The 22,329-nt window shown below is 37.1% G+C and overlaps 1 protein-coding gene across 3 annotated transcripts in view; it reads right to left on the bottom strand.

Annotated features, from left to right (window-relative positions):
- ZNF438 (zinc finger protein 438) overlaps positions 1-22,329 on the bottom strand; it is a 174,511-nt gene that overhangs the window by 22,449 nt on the left and 129,733 nt on the right. For all 3 annotated transcript variants that reach the window (XM_080811145.1, XM_080811147.1, XM_080811146.1), the window contains one exon: positions 4,811-4,878. In XM_080811145.1, coding sequence (XP_080667271.1) covers positions 4,811-4,847 — 37 coding nt within the window. In that variant the 5' untranslated portion in view covers positions 4,848-4,878. The remainder of the gene's footprint in view (positions 1-4,810; positions 4,879-22,329) is intronic.

Genomic DNA, 22,329 nt, shown 5'->3' with positions numbered 1-22,329 from the left:
CCCTGATTTGGCCAAGATCAAAGAGCCTGAAAAGAAGGGTGGAAGGGTCAAGAGAGCTCAACTCATCAGCTCTTAGTTCAGTATTCTTTCCCCAGACTGAGAGGGCAGGAAGAGAGGGGGAAGGGGAGAGGAAGGGGGAGAGGAGAAGAGAAGACAGGACCGGAACTTAAGAAGTGGCTTCAATACCATGGTGGAAAGTCAAACTATAGTTAGATAGTAAGACAATAAACCATTTTTAGGTTAAGTCCTCATAGAAAGCAAACTGTTCTCATAGGCAGCACAGCTTTACTGAAACCGAGCCAAAACAGCAGAGCTTCATTTGAGTTTCCTTTTTTCTTCTGTGCTCCTTCCTCACGGTCCCTCCAAAGGCAGTAAGTATTTGTTAAGTGAACACGCAGACTTGGGAACTCCATCTTGGTGTTTTGTCAAGAAGCACAGATTAAAATGTTTTCACAGCATCTAAGTCTAAGGATTTTTTTGAAGTTTCAGTTTAAAGCATTTTCAACAAAATTTAATGTATATATGAGAAGCCACTACATGTCAAAGTGCTTGACAGCCTGCCAGAGACAAAAAAATTCATCAAGAAGTTTATGAAGAACCTGATTCTAGGAGCCTAGAAGAATATTTTGCTAAACTTAAAAAAAAAAAAATTCACTACTTTCCCCAACTGTTCCCTGAGTTCTAATATGCTATACTCACAAATACTAAAATGTTTACGTTGAATGTAAGTATATATATATTTTAAGTCTACATTTTTAAGCCATACCATAATTATTTTAAAAGTATTTTATTAAATCAGAAAATCCAGGTTTTTTGGTTTTTGTGTGTGTGTGTTTTTTTTTTAGATCCAAATCTGAATTCACATGATACATGGTAATGGCCATGACTGCAGTGTTAAACACTGCACAGGTTTTGGAACTGAGTCGGGGTTGACTGCATATTTAGCTAACTGCTGCGGTTCCAAAGGGGGTCATTAAGACCCTCTTGCCTCAAAGCATCTGCTGTGTCTCACTCCTACTTATTATTAGTCTCATTGACTAAAAATAGCACTCACAATTTGAAAACTACCTTTGAACAATGCAAATGTTATGACAGAGCTGAGAAGAATGTTGGAAGACCTGTGTAATAAGACCCTTCTACCTGCAGCACACTTGCCTCGTCAATGGCAAAACTGAATTGTGAAGTTGGCAAAAGACGAATTTTGAACAACTCCAGTAAAACAGACCCTCCCTGGGCTTAAATGAAGACTCATTCCTGTCCAATGGACAGTAGGACTTGTTTCAACCAACTACCTGGAGACCAACAATTCATCCTGTCTTCTCTGAGGAGCAAATTTCGATCCTTCATTGACATCACCATAGTGAACTTTCTGGCACATGGAAAGCATGAACTGTCCCGTCAGAGAACCATGGGGCAGAGCTGCTCATTTGTGTGTTCCTTATCTGGCAAGTAAAAATTCATGTGCATTTTCAATCACTGTGGTGGTTTTGTCTGTCCTTCAACAAATTTAAAGTAGAAATTACAACAACTGTAGTTGGCATTATTCCGTTGTTTTCATACTTTTTTTTTTTTCAAAAGCATATTGCTACAATTTGCTATTTTCCAACACAAAATACCCGCTCTTATAATTCTATTATCTTACCATTTGAAAATATCAAGCAAAAAACCAGAAAGTTATGGGAAAACCATAAATCCTATCTCCAAATCCTGAATGCATGAGAAGACAGAAAATCATAACGAAGTAAGTCTAATGAACTTCTGGAGATTCAATAAGTAATACTTTCACACAGAAAGGAATAATGATGACACTAAATTATACTGGAAAGCTTTTAATATACTACAGATTATCATTAGAGTGATACTATAATATTAAATCCCCTTATCCAAAATTAGAAAACATTTAAATAGAAGGCATTAGAATTTCTAATTAGTTTCCTCCAGTTCTTTCTCAGAATTAAGCCCATATCCCTTGACCCCCTAAAGTCCACCTCTTTGTGTTCTACACACGGATTAACGTCCTGAACAAATGTCATCTCCTCTGGTGTGTTTCCCCCCCAAAACATCAGCCTCAAAACTTCTGACCTAACCAATGATCCCTTCATCCAGGTTCGCAAAGGACGTCATACTTTCAATACAGCATTTGCCATGAGTTTAGTTAATTACATTCATGTCTGCTCTTCTAATAGGATTTTGTGTTTTGTAAAAGCACAAAGATCCCTTAAATCTTTGGATCTGACTGGTTAACTATTATATTGGTGATCATTAAGTCTGCTTCCACCACGGAAATTTTGTTAGGAGATACTATGTGACACACTGGATTTTCTTAAGTTCCACAACTCTGCTAGTAATATCCTAACCTGAATTTCATATATTAATATGTATAATATATGTTCATGTGTGTTTATAAGTCTGAAATGTTTAAGTACCATAATTTTAGATAGCCATCAATGATGTGTTAAATAAATTACTCAGCATTTAATTAACAAATGACATGTCTCATGTCACGTAACTGATTACATTTGATGACAGAAACATAAATTCATATGGCTGATCAAAGAAGAAAAAGGAGAATGATCTAAAAATAGAACTAGAAATGCTCTTTATAGATTTACCCTGTGACACAGGGGACACATAGTGAGTTTTGGATTTTGATAGCTCTGGGTTCAAGTCTTAGCTGTCACTTCCCTAATTGGTGATCTTGGTAAAAGTAACCAATCTCCCTGAACCTGTCAAAGATTATACCTAATTTATGGTGAGGATTAAAAAAACAAAGTTGTGGGCAGAGTGACTACCACACTGGAGGCACTTGATAAATTGAGCTCTTTTAGTTATTTTATCTTTTTCTCTGTTAAATTCTGGGTTTGGGGCTCAAGCATCTCTGGTCCCAGAAAAGACTGACAAAGTATTTACGAGTGCTACTGAACTCCTTGCTAGGCTTGAAGGTATCTTATTTTCTGGCTAGGCCCATGGAGGTAACTAAGCTCATGCAGCTCAAGAGGTAGATGCGAAAAAAAAAACCCAGAATAAGGCCTGATGAGAAACAAAGGAGGCAGGAGGCATGAGAGGTGACATGAATGACTCCCCCATATTAGATGGAAACCAAGCGGCTCATTGCTTTGTTACACAGATTTACCACCTTTTAGAGATGGAGAAGAATATCTAGTAATCCTGGCTTTACTAATGGGGAAACCGAGGCTTACAAGCAAAATAAGTTGTCTGAAGTTCAACAGCTGGTTGGCAGTAGATGTGGGAAAGGAGGCCAGTTTTCCTGACATCCAGTCCTCTTCCTTCTAAGCAGTCACACCACTAGCTCAGATGAACAAGGTGATTCCAGCTAGGACACTAAGTTTCCAACTCCTTGATCAGCTACCTACTACTACAGATATCTTCCAAAGGGTATACACCAGAAAACACTCACAGGAAATGCACACTTTCTGTTTCTAGTTAGGGTTCTCTCCTTTCTCTCTCATCCCATGCCCTTTCTTGCCCTTGTGCTCAGGACTGGATCTCATGCGAGTCTTAAGGACACTTACTCTTCCTTTGGTCAAATGTCTGGACCAGAAGTAAGCCTGAGGTCTGCTCTGTATTTACTTCCCTGGGGTCCCCATGGACCATGCTTGGCGTTTTAAGGTACCTGGTACCTGAAGGTACCTGAAGCAGGAGACAGTCATGCTCATCTCATTACATCAGCCTCCTCAGATGGAGGGAGCCCAGATATCAATAACGACCATTAAGAGGATAGCCACTATCATCTTACAGTGCCTAGTACGCAAGTAGGAATATGCTGGGTGATTCATGTGCATATCTCCTTTCATCTCCACGTGACCACAGGGTAGTACTTACTATGTTCATTTTACAGATTTATAGAGGAGAAAGTGGAGTCAAGTGATGTACCTAAGATATGCAATTCAGTGGTAGCACTGAGTGTCAGACCTGGACTCTACACTCTTTTAACAGTTATGATGCTTCCTTTTGGTAGAGAGATCAAAGAGTGTTTGCTACGGTTAAGGGTTCTTTGTAGCGAATTCCCTTCATTCATTAAAAGTTATGTCTTCCATGAAGGAAGCCCAAATTCACATTATTAAAGACATTATTTTTCTCACATACATATCAAAACTTCTCTTCTGTGTAGAAGAGAATATGTAGGGGCAGGTAAAAGAATTGAATTCTTCCTAAAGGTTAGAGTTTGCCCTTGACAATGATGGAAATTTAATTACTCTTTATTCAGAAAAAACTCTATCTCCACTTATACTCTGCTTTTCTGAAACCTTCAAGAGTTCCTTTTAAAAAGCCATGACTTACTTTATAAATCACGTGGGGCTGGATCTGAATAAACTAATTCCTGTTTCTTTCTAAATGACTATGAGAAGAAACAAGTCAAAGAAATGTATTAGTGAATATCCCCTCTCTCTACATGTGTGTTGTAGTGTGCATGTGTGTAAGAATATATACATACACATATATAGTCTTCTCATTAAAACACGTCCTTCTGTTTCACCAAAATCAATACCTGATAATTGCCGTTGACTTCAATTGGTGCCAACTAACTGCTAACTCATGGCCTGGGTTCTGTGAGCTTTGTGTGGGGATGAGATGGTCCTGCTCTCGAGGAGTTCTCAGTCAAACATACATGTCCTTCATATGCTTCAGTAATTTACCAAAGGAAATCAACTTTCTGATATAATTAGAATTTTGTTCTCAGTTCCAGGAAATAAATTACCTTTGGTTGGGGGACAGTGGCACTGAATGTGTCAATTTCCACTATTTATAACACACTCATTACCACTTTCCTCAGCACGGTTTATCTTACCTGGATCTTTCAGTGGTACTGAGAGAGAATTCTGCATTATGATATGCTGGACGTGAACAGCAACCTTCCTAGAAAGAACCAAGCACAAATAATAATTAGAAACCAATTCAGATGCCTTGTTAATACATACGAACAATGTACATTATAAGCTCTTTAAAAACTCTTCATAGTTTTAATGATCTGAGTAATAAGAAATGGACTGCACTATTAAGAATCTCATGTTTTTATTTCCTTCTCATTTGCACACAGACAGGGATGCCCAGAGGGTACTGGTGTAGGCCTGGAGGTGGAAGCAATGACACAGCGAGAGAGGAACTGTACCTGCATCTCTGTCCACAGTGGCAAAGAAAAAAAAAAAAAAAGTAGACAAAATTAAGATTCCCTAAAAATGCCTGCCAGATAATTATGTTTCATATACTCTATTTAAGAAGAAATAACTCAAATGTTTAGCAATATAGGTAAAGTTAGCATAATTGCACTAATTGCAGTATACTCATTGGATGAAATATAATTCAGTCATTAAGATACAATTATAAAGATTATGTAGGAAGATGGAAAATGTACTGAATGAATATGGTAAATGACATACACCCTAGGATTACAACTATATAAAAAATAAAGGGATAGCAAAATGCAGGACACGAAATAGGTTAAGATGGGTACTGGCCATGTGTCTGTTGAGGCACTTCAGGGGTTTTTGCCTCCAAATTAGCTATTTTCTGAGTTGTCTATAATACAGTGTATATTCAAAACATCTGAATATAAAAATAAGGCAGTCAAAGACATTGAAAAAAATATAGGTAAATATTTTATAAGCCGTCAAACACAGAAGTGTTTCAAGCATGACACCAAAGACAGAAGCCGTTAAGGTAAAGATGGATGAATTTTTCTATTTAAAATTTTAAGTGTTTTTAAATAGAAAATTAGCCAAAGTTAAAAGGCTTGACTTCTACGCCAGTTAAGACTGAGTAACAGAGGCCAGATTTATCCTCCTGCCTGAAACAACCCAAAATATAAACAAAATATGTGAAACAATATTTCAAAAAACTGGACATCAGATCACAAGAGACTGTTCTCCTGGGGGACAGGAAACAAATGAGAAGAGCCATATGACAACGTTGTAGGAAGGGAGAACCTTGGTGGAGATTCCCAGAGTAATGGAGAAAAGAGAGCTGTGGAAAGAGAAACAAAGAGCAAAGAAGAGGGTCTCTATCAGGTATCCGCACATGTAACTGATCAGCACATGCAAATAAAGAAACTACCTGAGGTCAGGGGAAGATCCAAGCTGCTCCACACTCACAGAGACACAGGGATATCACCCCTTCCTACCAGCCAGACTGAAGAAACTCCTAATTCACAGGACGTCGAGTAGGGGATAAAGAAGGGTCTTGCCTTAGCAGAGGAAATAATCAAGCCCCACACCAAGCATTTCTCTGGTTTCATGTAACAAACTGTAAAGCGAGACTGAAAAGGAACAAACTATTTCCAAGTGCCTTAACTGTACATTTAGAACAGGCCTACAAAAACATCCATCACCCAACAACATAAACTTTGTATCTGACATGTAATTAAAAATTATCAAGCATATAAAGAAGCAGGAAAACATGAGCCATAATGCAGAAAATAATCAAAACTGACCCTGAACTGACACTCATTAGAATAAGCAGTCAAGAACATTAAGTTCTAACTGTAATTAAGTAAGGACTGTATTTCATATGTTCAAAAAGTTAAATACAGACAGGAAAGATATAAAAAAGACCCACATAAAATTTCCGGAGATGAAAACTCTAACATATAAAAAGAAAATACACTGGATGGGATTAACAGCATATTATCCATGTTAAAATAAAATGTTAGCAAACTTGAAAACACAGTAATTAGAGATTTTTGAAAATGAAACTCAGGGAGAAGAGAGTTAAAAAAAAAAAGAAAGAAAGAAAAGAAAGGAAGAAATGATTAGTGAGAGCTATAGGACAATTCAAAGCAAGCAGCCTAATATATATATGGAGAGAAGAAAAATGGAAAGACAAAAAAATCATTTTAGAAATAATGGGCAGAAATGTTTCCAAATTTGAGTAAAACTAAATAAACACACAGACCCGAAAAGCTGAAAACTACCCGAAGCATTAAAAAACAGTGAAAACTACACCAAAGCATATCATGACCAAATTGCTCAAAACTGCTAAAAATAAAATTTTTTAAAAGGCATTCCAAAGATACATTACATATAGAGGATTTCCTGTTGGAAACAATGCAAGTGAGAAGACAGTGGAGCCGCATCTTTTAAAATATTGAAAAAAAATACCCTGTAATGTAGAATTCTATGTTCACATATAGTATCTTTAAAAAATAAAGGAGAAATGAAGATATTTTATAAATATATAAGCTGAAAAATACATTACAAGTTCACTCACACTATAAAAATGTGAACAATGTCTTTTAGGCAGAAGGAATGTTAGATTAGAATATGGATCTATACATAGGAAGGAAAAATAATAGAAAGTGGAACTGTACAGTAAACATACAAGGCTTTTTTCCCCTTAATAGTTGAATCTCCTAAAAATGTAACTATTTGAATAAAAAGAATTAAGGATGCAGTGTGGGGTTTATAACATATGTAAAATGATATATGATAACAATCAGACAAAAGTTGAGAAGGGAGAAATGTAAGTATACAATTGTAAAGTTCTTTTATTATCAGTGAATTGGTATAATATGACTGCAAGGTACGTTATGCTAAGTTGAACATGTATATTATACATCTCAAGACAACAACTAAAATCACAAAAGAAAGAAATTTCAGCTAAAAACCAAGAATTAAAAAAATGGAATCATAAAAATACTGTTTTTCAAGGGAATATAAGAGAATAAAATAGATGGGATATCAAGATGACAGATTAAAACCTAATCATATCAATAATCGTATTAATTATAAGTGATATAAATATCTCAATAAAAGATAAAGTTTGGATAAAAATCCACGACCCAACTATATGTTGCCTATAAGAAAGGCACTTTAAATATGGAGATACAAATAGGTTATAAGTAAAAGAATGGAAAAAGATATATCATGTTAGCACTAGACAAAAGAAAGTTAGAGTGGTTATATTAGTATCAGAAAAAGTAGATTATATAGTAATGAATATTACCAGGCATAAAGAAGGTCATTTCATAATTATAAAAAGTCAACTCATCAAAAAGATGTAATAATCCCAAATGTTTATGTTCCAAATAATTGAGCTTCAAAATACATAAAGCAAGAACTAATAGAACTGTAAGGAAAAGTAGAAAATAATTCATAATCAATATTCAGTAAGAGACAGAAAGTCACTAAAGATATTAGAGGTCAACTTGACCCAACATTTATAAAACATTCCACCCAACACCACAGAATACACATGGTTTTCAAGTGCACATGAAATATTTATCAAGACAGACCATATTTTGGGTCATAAAGAAAGTCTCAATACACTAAAGAAGATTCAAGTCATATAATGTGTGTTCTCTGACCACAGTGGAATTAAAGTAGAAAACAAAAAACATAAATATTTCCTGGGAAATCTTCAAATATTTGTTAATTAAATCACACACTAACCTATGGATTCAAAGAAGAAATCAAAATGAAAATAATCAAGTTTTTGAACTGAATGAAATGCAAAAACAACATATCAAAAAGCAGTACACAGAAATTTAGAGTACTAAGCATCTATTTTAGTAAAGAAAGTAGGCCTCAAGTCAATGACCTTAGTTTTTACCTTAGTTTCTACCTGAAGTCAATGACCTTAGTTTCTACCTTAAAACCCAGAAAAAGCAAACTTAACCCAAATTAAGTAGAAGAAAAGAAATGAGAGACTGGAGTAAATAAGTGAAAGGAACAACAGAAAAATAAGTAAAAATAAATTAAATCAAAAGCAGACTTTTCAACAATATCAATAAATATGATAAACCTTTAGCTTAATCAAAAGAAAGAAAACACAAATGACCAGTATCAGGAATGGGAGAGGTGACCTCATTATAGATACTACTGCTATTAAAAAGATAACAGGGATCATTACAAACAACATTTTGGCAATAAATTTGATAATTTAAACTAAATAAACAATTCTCCCGAAAGACAAATTACCAAAGCTCATTCAAGAAGTTACCCTATATTTTCAAAGAAACTGAATTTCTAGTTAAAAATCTTCCCTTGAAGAAAACTCTAGTCTGCAGTGGTTGGTTTGCTGGAATCTACTGAATATTTAAAGAAGAAACAATATCAATTATATACAAATTCTTCTAGAAAATTGAAAAGGAGGTGGAATCTAACAGTCTAATTCTATGAGGTCAATATTATACAGATACTATACAATATTAAAACCAGGTAAGTCACTAGAAGGCAAGAAACCTCCAGACCAACCTCCCTCAAACATAAATGCAAAAATTACAAACTAAATTTTAGACCGAAGAAAATACAAAAAGAGAAAACTACAGGCCCTATCCCCATTGAACACAGATGCAATAAATCCTCAACAAAATACTAACAAACGGAATTCAACAATACATTAAAAAAATTATTCACCATGATTATGTAAGATATATTCTAGGGATACAAGGGTGGTTCAATATTTGCAAATCAATCAATATGATACATTACATTAACCAGAGAAAGGATAAAAACCACATTATCATCTCAATAGATTTAGAAAAAGCATCTGACAAAATACCACATCCATTCCTAATTAAAAACCCTCAACAAAGTTGAGGATTAGAGGGAACATATCTCAACATAATAAAGGCCATATTTGAAAAACCTACAGCTAACATCAGACTGAAAGGGAAAAAGTGAGAGCTTCTCCCCCAAGATCAGAAGCAAGACAAGGATGTCCGCTCTCACCACTTTTATCCAACAAAGTATTGGAAGTTCTAGCTGTAGCTATTAGGTAAGAAAAAGAAATAGGAGGCATCCAAACTGGTAAGGAAGAAGTAAAACTTTCACTATTTGCAGATGACATGATATGATATATAGAAAACCTAAAGACTCCAACCAAAAAATAAATAAATAAAGATTCCACTAATAGAATTTATAAATGGATTCAATAAAGTCAAAGGATACAAAATTAATATGCAGAAATATGTTACATATCTGTGCACTAATAATGAAGTAGCAGAAAAATAAATTAAGAAAACAATCTATTTACAATTGCACCAAAAAGAACAAGATGCCTAGGAATAAATTCAACCAAGGAGTTGGAAGACCTATACTCTGAAAACTATAACAATGATGAAAGATACTAAAGACAACACAAACAAATGAGAAGATATCCCATGGTCATGAACTAGAAGAGTATTACTGAAATGTCTACAGTACCCAAAGCAATCACAGATTCAATGTAATCTGTATCAAAATATCAATAGCATTTTTTCACAGAATTAGAAAAGATAATACTAAAATTTGTATGGAATGACAAAAGACCCCAAATAGCCAAAGCAATCTTGAGAAAGAAGCACAAAGCTAAAGGTATTGCAATTCCAGATTTCAAACTATATTACAAGGCTATGATAATCAAAACAGTATGGCAGCAGCACAAAAACAGACACACAGATCAACAGAACAAAATAGAGAGGCCAGAAATAAACCCATTATTATAGGGTCAATTAATCTATGCCAGAGGAGGCAAGAATATACAACAGGGAGTAAATAATGTTAGGAAAACCGGACCACTGCATGGAGCTGGGTCACCTTCTCACACCATACAAAAAAATAAACTCAAAATGGATTAAAGAAATAATTGTGAAACCATAAAACTCCTGGAAGAAAACATAGGTAGTAATTTCTTTGACATCAGCCTGAGAAACATTTTTTTCCTCAGGCAAGGGAAACAAAAGCAAAAATAAACAATAAACTACACCAAAATGTTGCTTTTTGCACAGCAAAAGAAACCAACAGAACAAGGCAGCCTACTTAATAGGAGATATTTGCATGAAGACTCTTTGGGGGTTATTTTTGCAATATGCATCCTGAGCCTTAAAGTTCCACATTCCTTTTGATTCAGACCTTCCATTACGGAAAGTTATCATTATAATGTGCAAAGCTATACTGCCATCCATCTTAATTATCATCATCTTTAGCACCCTTTTAAAATTCTTCAGAGTGCCATTTAAAATACACACAAAAAGTAAAACCCCTAAGTAAATTAACATACATTTTTAAATAAAGCTATTATAAACAATGTTTCTAAAAGTATTTAAAATATGAAAAATGCTTACCATACATTTTTGTATGAAAGGGGCTGGTTATGGAGAGGTATGGTTCAATACTTTCCCCCCATGTATGTATGAGAAAAACTACCAAATATTAAAAGGGAATATTTCTTACTTTTTTTTTTTTTTTTAAGATTTATTTATTTTAGAGAGAGAGTGTGTGTGAGTGCATGTCGGGGAGAGGGAGAGAGAATCTCAAGCAGACTCCCTACATGGAGCCCGACGCAGGGCTCAATCCCAGGACCCCAAGACCATGACCTGAGCTGAAATCCAGAGTCGGATATTCAACAAACTGAGCTACCCAGGCACCTCTAAATGGGGCTATTTCTGAATGGGGGATTAAATTACTATTTTTTCTTTCCTTTTTATGCTTATGGATATATGACTAAGTTTTCCAAATGAATAAATACTATCTTTGCCATCAGAAAAAAAGAAAAAAAGAAAAAGCCAAGTCTTTATATTATTGCTATGGAATGCTACATGAAATAAGGAGAGCCATTAAAATAATTTTACCTGTACCTCCAATATTTTGATATTTAAAGTAGAAAAATTGCTCAAATGGAGTCTAATTTCTTCCTCTACCATATAAAGCACTGGTGTATTGAATTCTACTGTAATTATGAAAAATGAATAAATTATGTAATAAATGCACCTATGCTTATTAAAGAAAACTTATGAATAATCATAATCTTCCATCTTCTGATTGGGCTGGAAATAAAAGTGCATTATATAAATGTGCTAGAGGAAAACTGGCATAAAAAGTCATATAAGATCCAAGTGTTTTTCAAATATCATATAAGTCAATATGCATCCTTACTCAAGGCACCATGATACAGGACTAGCAGTCAGTGGGTCCTTCACAGTAAGTACAATTTCCCAAAATTATAACCTGACTTTCTCACTTGAATGCCGAAAGATATAGTAAGTAGAAAAATCTACCTGAAAGGAAAAAAATATTAACAAATGCAAACAGTGAATGCCATAAATTACAGCAAGATTTAACATAATATACTTTCTAAATCACTCATATGAGTACTTTTAATCTCAGTTAATATGTCATTTTTAAAGGGCTGATTAAAAATGAAGAGTAGGTGAATTGGTTACTTGAGAAGTGACAGCTTGATGGTTCTAGAAATGGAAATTTCCCATTTATTCCTAGTTAAGGAAAGCTAAGGCAGACGTTGCCTTGTCTTTGTTATGCTACCTTGCCTCAAAAATAAATTTAGATAAAGAACCATACACAATACATGAAAACCACTGGCTCCATGCTCAGTGAACTCATTAACATTAACCCCGGTGTGAGTATGTGACTAAGTGCATGCTCTTTTGTGTGCATATGGCACCAACCAGAGCTGCAATGTGGCTGTTCATGTAGATTATTATTTCTAGGGAACCATTTCCTAGAGAAGAAACATGTCATACATCACCTGCCTGATACACTGTTATTTAGATAAATGCCATAATGCAATAAAAGTGGCCAGGAGAACCTGAAATATGAAAATATTTAAAAAGTTTTTGGTGCCTTACCATTGGTAATTTATAACAGACTCTTCTTTGTATGTTAAGATAATGTGATTGGGCAGGTGTTCCTCCCACAGGCCTTCCTGTTTTGATTCTAGGGTGACTTTTGATTTTAAAAATTTGTATGGGGGGGGGCACCTGGGTGGCTCGGTGGGTTAAGGCCTCTGTCTTCGGCTCAGGTCATGATCCCAGGGTCCTGGGATCGAGCCCCGGGTCGGGCTCTCTGCTTGGCGGGGAGCCTGCTTCCCCCCCTCTCTCTGCTTGCCTCTCTGTCTACTTGTAATCTCTGTCTGTGAAATAAATAAGTAAAAATCTAAAAAAAAAAAAAAAAAATTTTGTATGGAGGGCGCCTAGGTGGCTCAATGGGTTAAAGCCTCTGCCTTCAGCTCAGGTCATGATCCTAGGGTCCTGCGATTGAGCCCCGCATCAGGCTCTCTGCTCAACAGGGAGTCTGCTTCCCCCTCTCTCTCTGCCTGCCTCTCTGCCTACTTGTGATCTCTGCCTGTCAAATAAAAAAGACAAAACAAACAAACAAACCAAAAAAACAAAAATTTGTATGGAACTAGAAAAAACTGTGAATTGCTAGGGAAATGTTGAAAAAGAAAAAACAAGCTGGGGACATTACGTTACCTGACTTCAAGCTTTACTACAAAGCTGTGATCACTAAGACAGCATGGTACTGGCACAAAAACAGACACACAGACCAATGGAACAGAGTAGAGAGCCCAGATATGGGCCCTCAACTCTATGGTCAAATAATCTTCCACAAAGCAAGAAAAAATAGCCAGTGGAAAAAAGACAGTGTCTTCAAAAGATGGGGCAGGGAAAATTGGACAGCTATGTATAAAAGAATGAAATTCAAACATTCTCGTACACCATACACAAAGATAAACTCAAAATGGATGAAAGACCTCAATGTGAGGCAGGAATCTATCAAAATCCTAGAGGAGAACAGAGGCAGTAACTTCTTCGACATCGGACACAGCAACTTCTTTCAAGACATGTTTCCAAAGGCAAAGGAAACAAAAGTGAAAATGAACTTTTGGGACTTCATCAAGATAAAAAGTGTCTGCACAGCAAAAGCAAACAAACAAACAAACAAACAAAAAAAAAACAGTCAACAAAACAGACAATCTACAGAATGGGAGAAGATTTTCACAAATGACACTACAGACAGAGGGCTGATATCCAAGATCTATAAAGAACTCTTGGAGATAGAAGTAAGATGGCAGAGGAATAGCAGACTGAAATGATATCTGGTTCCAGGAGTTCAGCTAGATAGTCATCAAACCAATCCGGACATCTACAAACTCAGCAGGAGATAGAAGAGAAGAGCAACAATTCTAGGAAGAGAAAAGTGACCACCTTCTGGAAGGTAGGACATGCAGAGAAGTGAATCTGAAGCGATATACAGGAGGAATGACCGCAGCGGGTGGGGACAGGCTCCTGGCAAGTGGTGGAACAGTGGAGCACAAAATCAGAACTTTTAGAAGTCTACTCCACTGAGGGACATCGCTCCAGAGGCTAAGCAGGGGTGGAGCCCTTGGGAGGACAATGTGGTCTCAGGACCTGCGGGGTCACAGAAAGACCAGGGTGTCTGAGTGTGGCAGAGCTCCCAGGTATCGGAGCAGGGAAGCTGGCTACAGAGACAGAGCCGAGCAGTGAGCTCACAGCTCACGGTGACCTTAAACTGTGATCCAAGGCACAGTTGGGCCATGCTCTTCAAGCAGGCCCCACAAGTGGCAGATCTGGAGAGACCCCCTCCTTCTTCCTCTATGAGAGGCAGAACGGGAGTGAGCAGCAGGAATCTGCTGGGTTTGGAGACTCCAAAGGGGGCTGTGCAACAGAGAAAGAAACGCTCAGTCATAGGCTGGATGAGCATGGAGTGTGGCCAGAGACCAGGGAGACGGGAGGGACTGACTGCTTTTCTCTGAGGGTGCACTGAGGAGTGGGGCCCCGAGCTCTCGGCTCCTCCATGCTGGAGATTGGGAGCCTACCATTTTCATTCCCATCCTCCAAAGCTCTATGAAAAGCATTCAGGGAACAAAAGCTACTGAGAGCAAACCTGAGCAGATTACTTAGCCTGGCCCCTGGCAAGGGTGGTGCAATTCCAGCTCAGGAAAAGACATTTGAGAATCCCTGCAACAGGCCCCTCCCCCAGAAGATCAGCAAGAATATCAGCCAAGACAAAGTTTACCATTAACGAGAACAGCAGAACTCCAGAGTTAGGGGAAAGAAATGCATAGAATTCATGGCTTTTTCCCCATGATCCTTTAGTCTTGCAGTGTTAAATTAAACAAAAATTTTTTTCTTATTCTATTTTTTAAACTTTTCTTCTTTCTTCTTTTGACATTTTTAAACTGTTTTTTCTTAACAATACATTTTTTTAAAAATCTTTCAAAATCTTCATTGTTATAGTGATATTTCATCCCTTCATTGTATTTAACCTTATTTTTTGTGTACATATAGTTTTTTTTTTTCTTTAAAATTTTGGGGTACAATTTCTTCTAATAGATCAAAATATACCCTAAATCTAGCACATGACTTAGTTCTGGTCTCCAGACTGATCACATTCTCTCCTCTTTTTTTTATTTTTCCAAGCAACTAATCAATTACTTTTTTAGGACTTTTTAAAAAATTTTCATCTTTACAGTCACATTCCATCCCTTCATCGTGTTTATCCTTATTTTTTTGTGTGTGTATGTATGTATGTATGTATACACACACACACACACACACGTGTGTGTGTGTGTGTGTGTGTGTGTATATAATTTTTCTTTCTTTAAAATTTTGGGAGGTAGTTTTTCTACGAGTCCAGAATACACCCAGAATCAAGAGGGTAGCTCTGTTCTAGTCACCAGTCTATTTATTTATTTATTTATTTATTATTTTAAAAGATTTTTTTATTTTTATTTTTTCCCCCATTCTTCTCTCCCCAGTTGTGGGTCTCTTCTGATTAGGTTAGCATATATTTTTCTGGGGTCTTTGCTGCCTTTTTATATTTTATTCTCTCATACATACATTCTTATCTGGATAAAATGACAAGGCGGAAAAACTCACCACAAAAAAAGAGAACAAGAGGCAGTACTGACAGCTAGGGACCTAATCAATACGGACATTGGTAATATGTCAGAGCTAGAGTTCAGAATGACAATTACCAAGGTGCTAGCTGGGTCCGAAAAAGGCAAGGAAGATATTAGAGAAAACCTTTCTGGAGAAGTGAAAGAACTAAAATCTAACCAAGTTGAAATAAAAGAAGCTATTAATGAGGTGCAATAAAAAATGGATGCTCTTACTGCTAGGATAAATGAGGCAGAAGAGAGAATTAGTGACACAGAAGCCCAGATGATGGAGAATAAAAAGCTGAGAAAAAGAGAGATAAACAACTACTGGACCATGAGGGGAGAATTTGAGAGATAAGTGATAGAAAAAGACAAAACAATATTAAAATAATCGGGATCTCAGAGGAAGAAAGAGAGAGAGGGGGGCAGGAGGTATACTGTAGCAAATTATAGCAGAGTATTTCCCTAATTTGTGAAGGGAACAAGCATCAAAATCCAGGAGGCACAGAGAAGCCCCCTCAAAATCAATAAAAATAGATCCACACCCCCTTGTCTAATAGTAAAACTTACAAGTCTTAGTGACAAAGAGAAAATCCTGAAAGCAGCTTGGGAAAATAAGTCTGTAACATACAATAGTAGAAATATTAGATTGGCAGCAGATTTATCCACAGAGACCTGGCAGGCCAGAAAGAACTGGCATGATATATTCAGAGCTCTAAATGAGAAACCTATGCAACTGAGAATACTATATCCAGCTAGACTATCAACGAAAATAGGAGAGATAAAAAGCTTCCAGGACAAACAAAAACTAAAAGAATTTGCAAACACCAAACCAGCCCTACAGGAAATATTGAGGGGATCCTTTAAGCAAAGAGAGAGCCTAAAAGTAGTAGACCAGAAAGGAACAGAGACAATATACACTAACAGTCACCTTAGAGGCAATACAATGGCACTAAATTCATATCTTTCAATTGTTACCCTGAATGTAAATGGGCTAAATGTCCCAATCAAAAGACACAGGGTATTAAAATGGATTAAAAAAAAAAAAAGGACCCATTGATGTGCTGTCTACAGGAAACTCATTGTAGACCCAAAGACACCTCCAGATTTAAAGTGAGGGGGTGAAAAACAATTTACCATGCTAGTGGACATCAAAAGAAAGCTGGGATGGCAATCCTTACATCAGATGAATTAGATTTTAAGCCAAAGAGTATAAGAGATGAAGAAGGACACTATATCATACCTGAAGGGTCTGTCCAACAAGAAGATCTAACAACTTTAAATATCTATGCCCCTAACATGGAAGGAGCCAATGATATAACCAATTAAAAACAAAATCAAAGAAATACATTGACATTAATACGGTAATAGTAGGGGACTTTAAGAATCCCTTCACTGAAATGGCCAGATCATCTAAGCAAAAGATCAACAAGGAAATAAAGGCTTTAAATGACACACTGGATCAGATGGACATCACAGATATATTCAGAACATTCCATCCCAAAGCAAAAGAATACACATTCTTCTCCAGTGCACGTGGAACATTCTTCAGAATAGACCACATCCTGGGTCACAAATCAGGTTTCAACCAGTACCAAAAGACTGGGATCATTCCCTGCATATTTACAGACCATAATGCTCTGAAGGTAAGTACTCAATTACAAGAGTAAAGTTGGAAAGAACTCAAATATATGGAGGATAAAGAGCGTACTATTAAAGAATGAACGGGTCAACCAGAAAATTAAAGAAGAATTAAAAAAATTCATGAAACAAATGAAAATGAAAACACGACTCTTCAAAATCTGTGGGACACAGCACAGGCGGTCCTGAGAAGAAAGTATATAGTGATACAAGCCTTTCTCAAGAAACAAGAAAGGTCTCAAGTACACAATCTAACCCTATACCTAAAGGAGCTGAAGAAAGAACAGCAAAGAAAGCCTAAACCCAGCAGAAGAAGAGAAATAAGAAAGATCAGAGCAGAAATCAATGAAATAGAAACCAAAACAACAGTAGAACAAATAAACAAACTTAGGAGCTGGTTCTTCAAAAGAATTAATAAGATTGATAAACCCTGGCCAGAGTTACCAAAAAGAAAAGAGAAAGGACCCAAATAAATAAAATCATGAATGAAAGAGGAGAGATCACAACCAACACCAAAGAAATACAATTATAAGAACATATTATGAGCAACTATATGCCAGCAAATTTGACAATATGGAAGAAATGGATGCATTCCTGGAGACATATAAACTACCAAAAGTGAACCAGGAAGAAACAGAAAACCTGAACAGACCCATAACCAGTAAGGAGTTTGAAGCAATCATCAAAAATCTCCCAACAAACAAGAGCCCAGGGCCAGATGACTTCCCAGGGGAATTCTACCAAACATTTAAAGAAGAATTAATACCTATTCTTATGAAACTGTTCCAAAAAATAGAAATGGAAGGAAAACTTCCAAACTAATTTCATGAGGTCAGCATTACTTTGATCCCAAAACCAGACAAAGACCCCATCAAAAAGGAGAATTACAGACCAATATCCTCGATGAACACAGATGCAAAAATTCTCACCAAAATACTAGCCAATAATATCCACTAGTACATTAAAAGGATTATCCACCACAACCAAGTGGGATTTATTCCTGGGCTGCAAGGTTGGTTCAATATCCACAAATCAATCAATGTGATAGAATATATTAATGAAAGAAAGAATAAGAAACATGTAATACTCTCAATAGATGCTGAAAAAACATTTGAAAAAGTACAGCATCCTTTCTTGATCAAAACTCTTCAAAGTGTAGGGACAGAGGGTATATCTCTCAATATCATCAAAGCCGTCTATGAAAAACCCACAGCAAATATCATTCTCAATGGGGAAAAACTGAGAGCTTTCCCCCTGAGGTCAGGACTGTCCACTATCATCACTGCTATTCAACATAGTACGATAAGTCCTAGCTTCAACAATCAGACAATAAAAACAAACAAAAGGCATCCAAATCGGCAAAGAAGAAGTCAAACTCCTCACTCATTGCGGAACATATGATACTTTATGTGGACAAGCCAAAAGATTCCACTCCAAAAATGCTGGAACTCATACAGGAATTCAGTGAAGTGGCAGGATATAAAATCAATGCACAGAAATCACTTGCATTTCTATACACCAACAGCAAGACAGAAGAAAAAGACATTAAGGAGCCAATCCCATTTACAAGTGCACCAAAACCCAGAAGATACCTAGGAATAAATCTAACCAAAGAGGCAAAGAATCTGTACTCAGAAAACTATAATGTACTCATGAGAGAAATTGAGGAAGACACAAAGAAATGAAAAACGTTCCATGCTCATGGATTGGAAGAACAAATATTGTGAAAATGTCTATGCTACCTAAAGCAATCTACACATCTAATGCAATCCCTATCAAAATACCATCCATTTTTTCAAGGAAATGGAAAAAATAATCCTAAAATTTATATGGAACCAGAAAAGACCCCGAATAGCCAGAGGAATGTTGAAAAAGAAAGCCAAAGTTGGTGGCATCACAATTACAGACTTCAAGCTCTATTACAAAGTTGTAATCATCAAGACAGCATGGTACTGGCACAAAACACAAAGACACATAGATTAATGGAACAGAATAGAGAGCCCAGAAATAGACCCTCAACTCTAGGGTCAACTAATCTTTGACAAAGCAGGAAAGAATGTCAGTCTCTTTCAACAGTCTCTTCAACAAATGGTGTTGGGAAAATTGGACAGCCACATGCAGAAGAATGAAACTGGAACATTTCCTTACACCACACAGAACAATAGATGGATAAAAGACCTCAATATGAGAGAGGAATCCATCAAAATCCTTGAGGAGAACACAAGCAGCAACCTCTTCGACCTCAGCCACAGCAACTTCTCCCTAGAAACATCACCAAAGGCAAGGGAAGCAAGGGCAAAAATGAACTACTGGGACTTCATCAAGATCAAAAGCTTTTGCACAGCAAAGGAAACAGTTAACAAAACCCAAAGACAACTGACAGAATGGGAGAAGATATTCACAATTGACAAATCAGATAAACGGCTAGTATCCAAAATCTATAAAGAACTTATCAAACTTAACACCCAAAGAACAAATAATCCAATCAAGAAATGGGCAGAGGACATGAACAGACATTTCTGCAGAGAAGATATCCAGATGACCAAGAGACAAATGAAAAAGCGCTCAACATCACTTGGCATCAGGGAAATACAAATCAAAACCACAATGAGATACCACCTCACACCAGTCAGAATGGCTAAAACTAATAAGTCAGGAAATGACTGATGTTGGCGAGGATGTGGAGAAAGGGGAACCCTCCTACACTCTTGGTGGGAATGCAAGCTGGTGCAGCCACTCTGGATAATAGCATGGAGGTTCCTCAGAAAGTTGAAAATAGAGCTATCCTATGACCCAGCAATCGCACTACTGGGTTATTTACCCTAAAGATACAAATACAGTGATCCATAGGGGCATGTGCACCCATATGTTCATAGCAGCAATGTTCACAATAGCGAAACTATGGAAAGAGCCAAGATGCCCTTCAAAGATGAATGGATAAAGAAAATACAGTTCATATACACAAGGGAATATTACGCAGCCATCAGAAAGGATGAATACCCAACTTTTACATCAACATAGACAGGACTAGAGGAGATTATGCTGAATGAATTAAGTCAAGCAGAAAAAGTCAATTATCATATGGTTTCACTTACTTGTGGAGCATTAGGAATAACACTGAGGACATTAGGAGAAGGAAAGGAAAAGTAAATTGGGGTAAATTGGAGGGAGAGATGAAGCATGAGAGACTGTGGATTGTGAGAAACAAACTGAGGGTTTTGGAGGGGAGAGGGGTGGAGGGATGGGTGAGCCGGGTGGTGGGTATTAAGGAAGGCATGTCTGCATGGAATACTAGGTGTGGTGCATAAACAATGAATCTTGGAACACTGAAAAACTAATATTAAATTCTAGGTTTGAGGCTAGAACTGGAGTGGGTAAATCCACAGGTGAGAGCTTCACCAACATTAACTGTTCTGCACTGAGTGCCTATTATGCGTGTGACCTATCAGGTATTCACACATACCTCTTAGCCTCACCTGAGGATCAGCAGTTATCATCTTTCAAGTAAGAAACGTTGGCTCAAAGAAATGAAGTGACATGTGTAAGGTCACTAGGATGAGCCAGAATTAATGTCCTCAGGTGTGTGTGTGATTCCTAAATTCCTTTTTTAAAAAAAGATTTATTTATTTGACAGAGAGAGATCACAAGTAGGCAGAGAGGCAGGCAGAGGGGCAGGGGGAAGCAGACTCCCTGATGAGCAGAGAGCCCGATGCGGGGATTGATCCCAGGACCCTGAGACCATGACCTGAGCCGAAGGCAGAGGCTTAACACACTGAGCCACCCAGGTGCCCCTGATTCCTAAATTCTTATACATGTTCCTGCTCTCCCACATGCAGGTTCTCTCTCCCTCCCCCTCCACCCTTCCTTCCTTTTTTTCTGATGCACACATGAACGCACACACAAGTGTGCAATGTGTCAATGGAAATATGCAGAGAATGTTTTTGTGCTAGATACTAGAATCAATGGAAAATCAGGGAAACAAAGAATGGGAACAAAGTAACGGGGAAAGGTGATTTAGGGAAGCTGGGAAAGGAGTGAACTTGGGGAATAAAAGAATTCAGGGAGAAATGATAGTCATCTTTGATATATGAGAAGTTACTTGGAAGAAGGATTGGAGGGACCCTCTGGAGTTCAAGCAAAGACCAGTGAGGCAAACACATGATAAGAGGGCAAATTTAGCCTACATATAAGGAAGAAATTCCTCATGACTACTGATATTCAACTCTGGAACCTAGTGCAAGGCGTGCTATGAGACATATTAAATTCTGTTACCCAAGAAGTTGAGGGAGAAGCTGACTGAAGCTTTGGTTTTCCACCCTAAGAATACATACACTACACCTTAGGAACATGGCAGCAAAGGACTGAGAAAGGTTGTATAACCCCAGACAACGTATAACTGAAAATGTCACCTTCTTTTATGTATTAAGGAAATGAAACTGATCATGACACAGAGGAGGGAAAAAAGGAACTGCCGGAAAGAACTCATACTTGTGAAGTATTCAACGCTGCTCTTGTCCTTTATATACTCAGGTCTTGTTTGAAAAAATGAAATGCACTTGAGGATTAATTTCCCTAGCTTGACTTAAGTAATTTCATGTGTCTATTACATATCACTATTTTTTTTAGCTTTCAAATCAATTTTATTGAGATATAATTTACATAGAACAAATATATACACAAACATATACTCCTGTGTACTAATCACATTCTTTATTCATATTAGGGACCCAGCTGGTAGGACAGAGTGCCTTCCAGGGCTCACTAATCCTGCAGACAGCAAACAACTCCCCTGTGAACACTCATTTCAGATGCAAACAAATCAATCCAGAGTCCATATCCCCAACCAACTCTATCATTTTACTGTCACCCAACTTGCCAACATTTTCCCTGGCCTAAATCACACCAGGGCCAGGTACCAGACAGCCAGGACCACCTTACAGCCCGGAGCAGCTGAAATAATTCAAACTAGCCAATCGTAAACTGTTTTATCTTGCCCTGCCTTGCCTCTCCCAGGAAAACCACAATAAAGGCTCTAAGCCATGCCTTCCCATA

The sequence above is a fragment of the Martes martes genome (assembly GCF_963455335.1).
Source record: "Martes martes genome assembly, chromosome: 8".
NCBI lineage: Eukaryota > Metazoa > Chordata > Mammalia > Carnivora > Mustelidae > Martes > Martes martes.
Note: the sequence above shows the minus strand (reverse complement) of the source record. Positions and strands in the feature narration are given on the sequence as shown.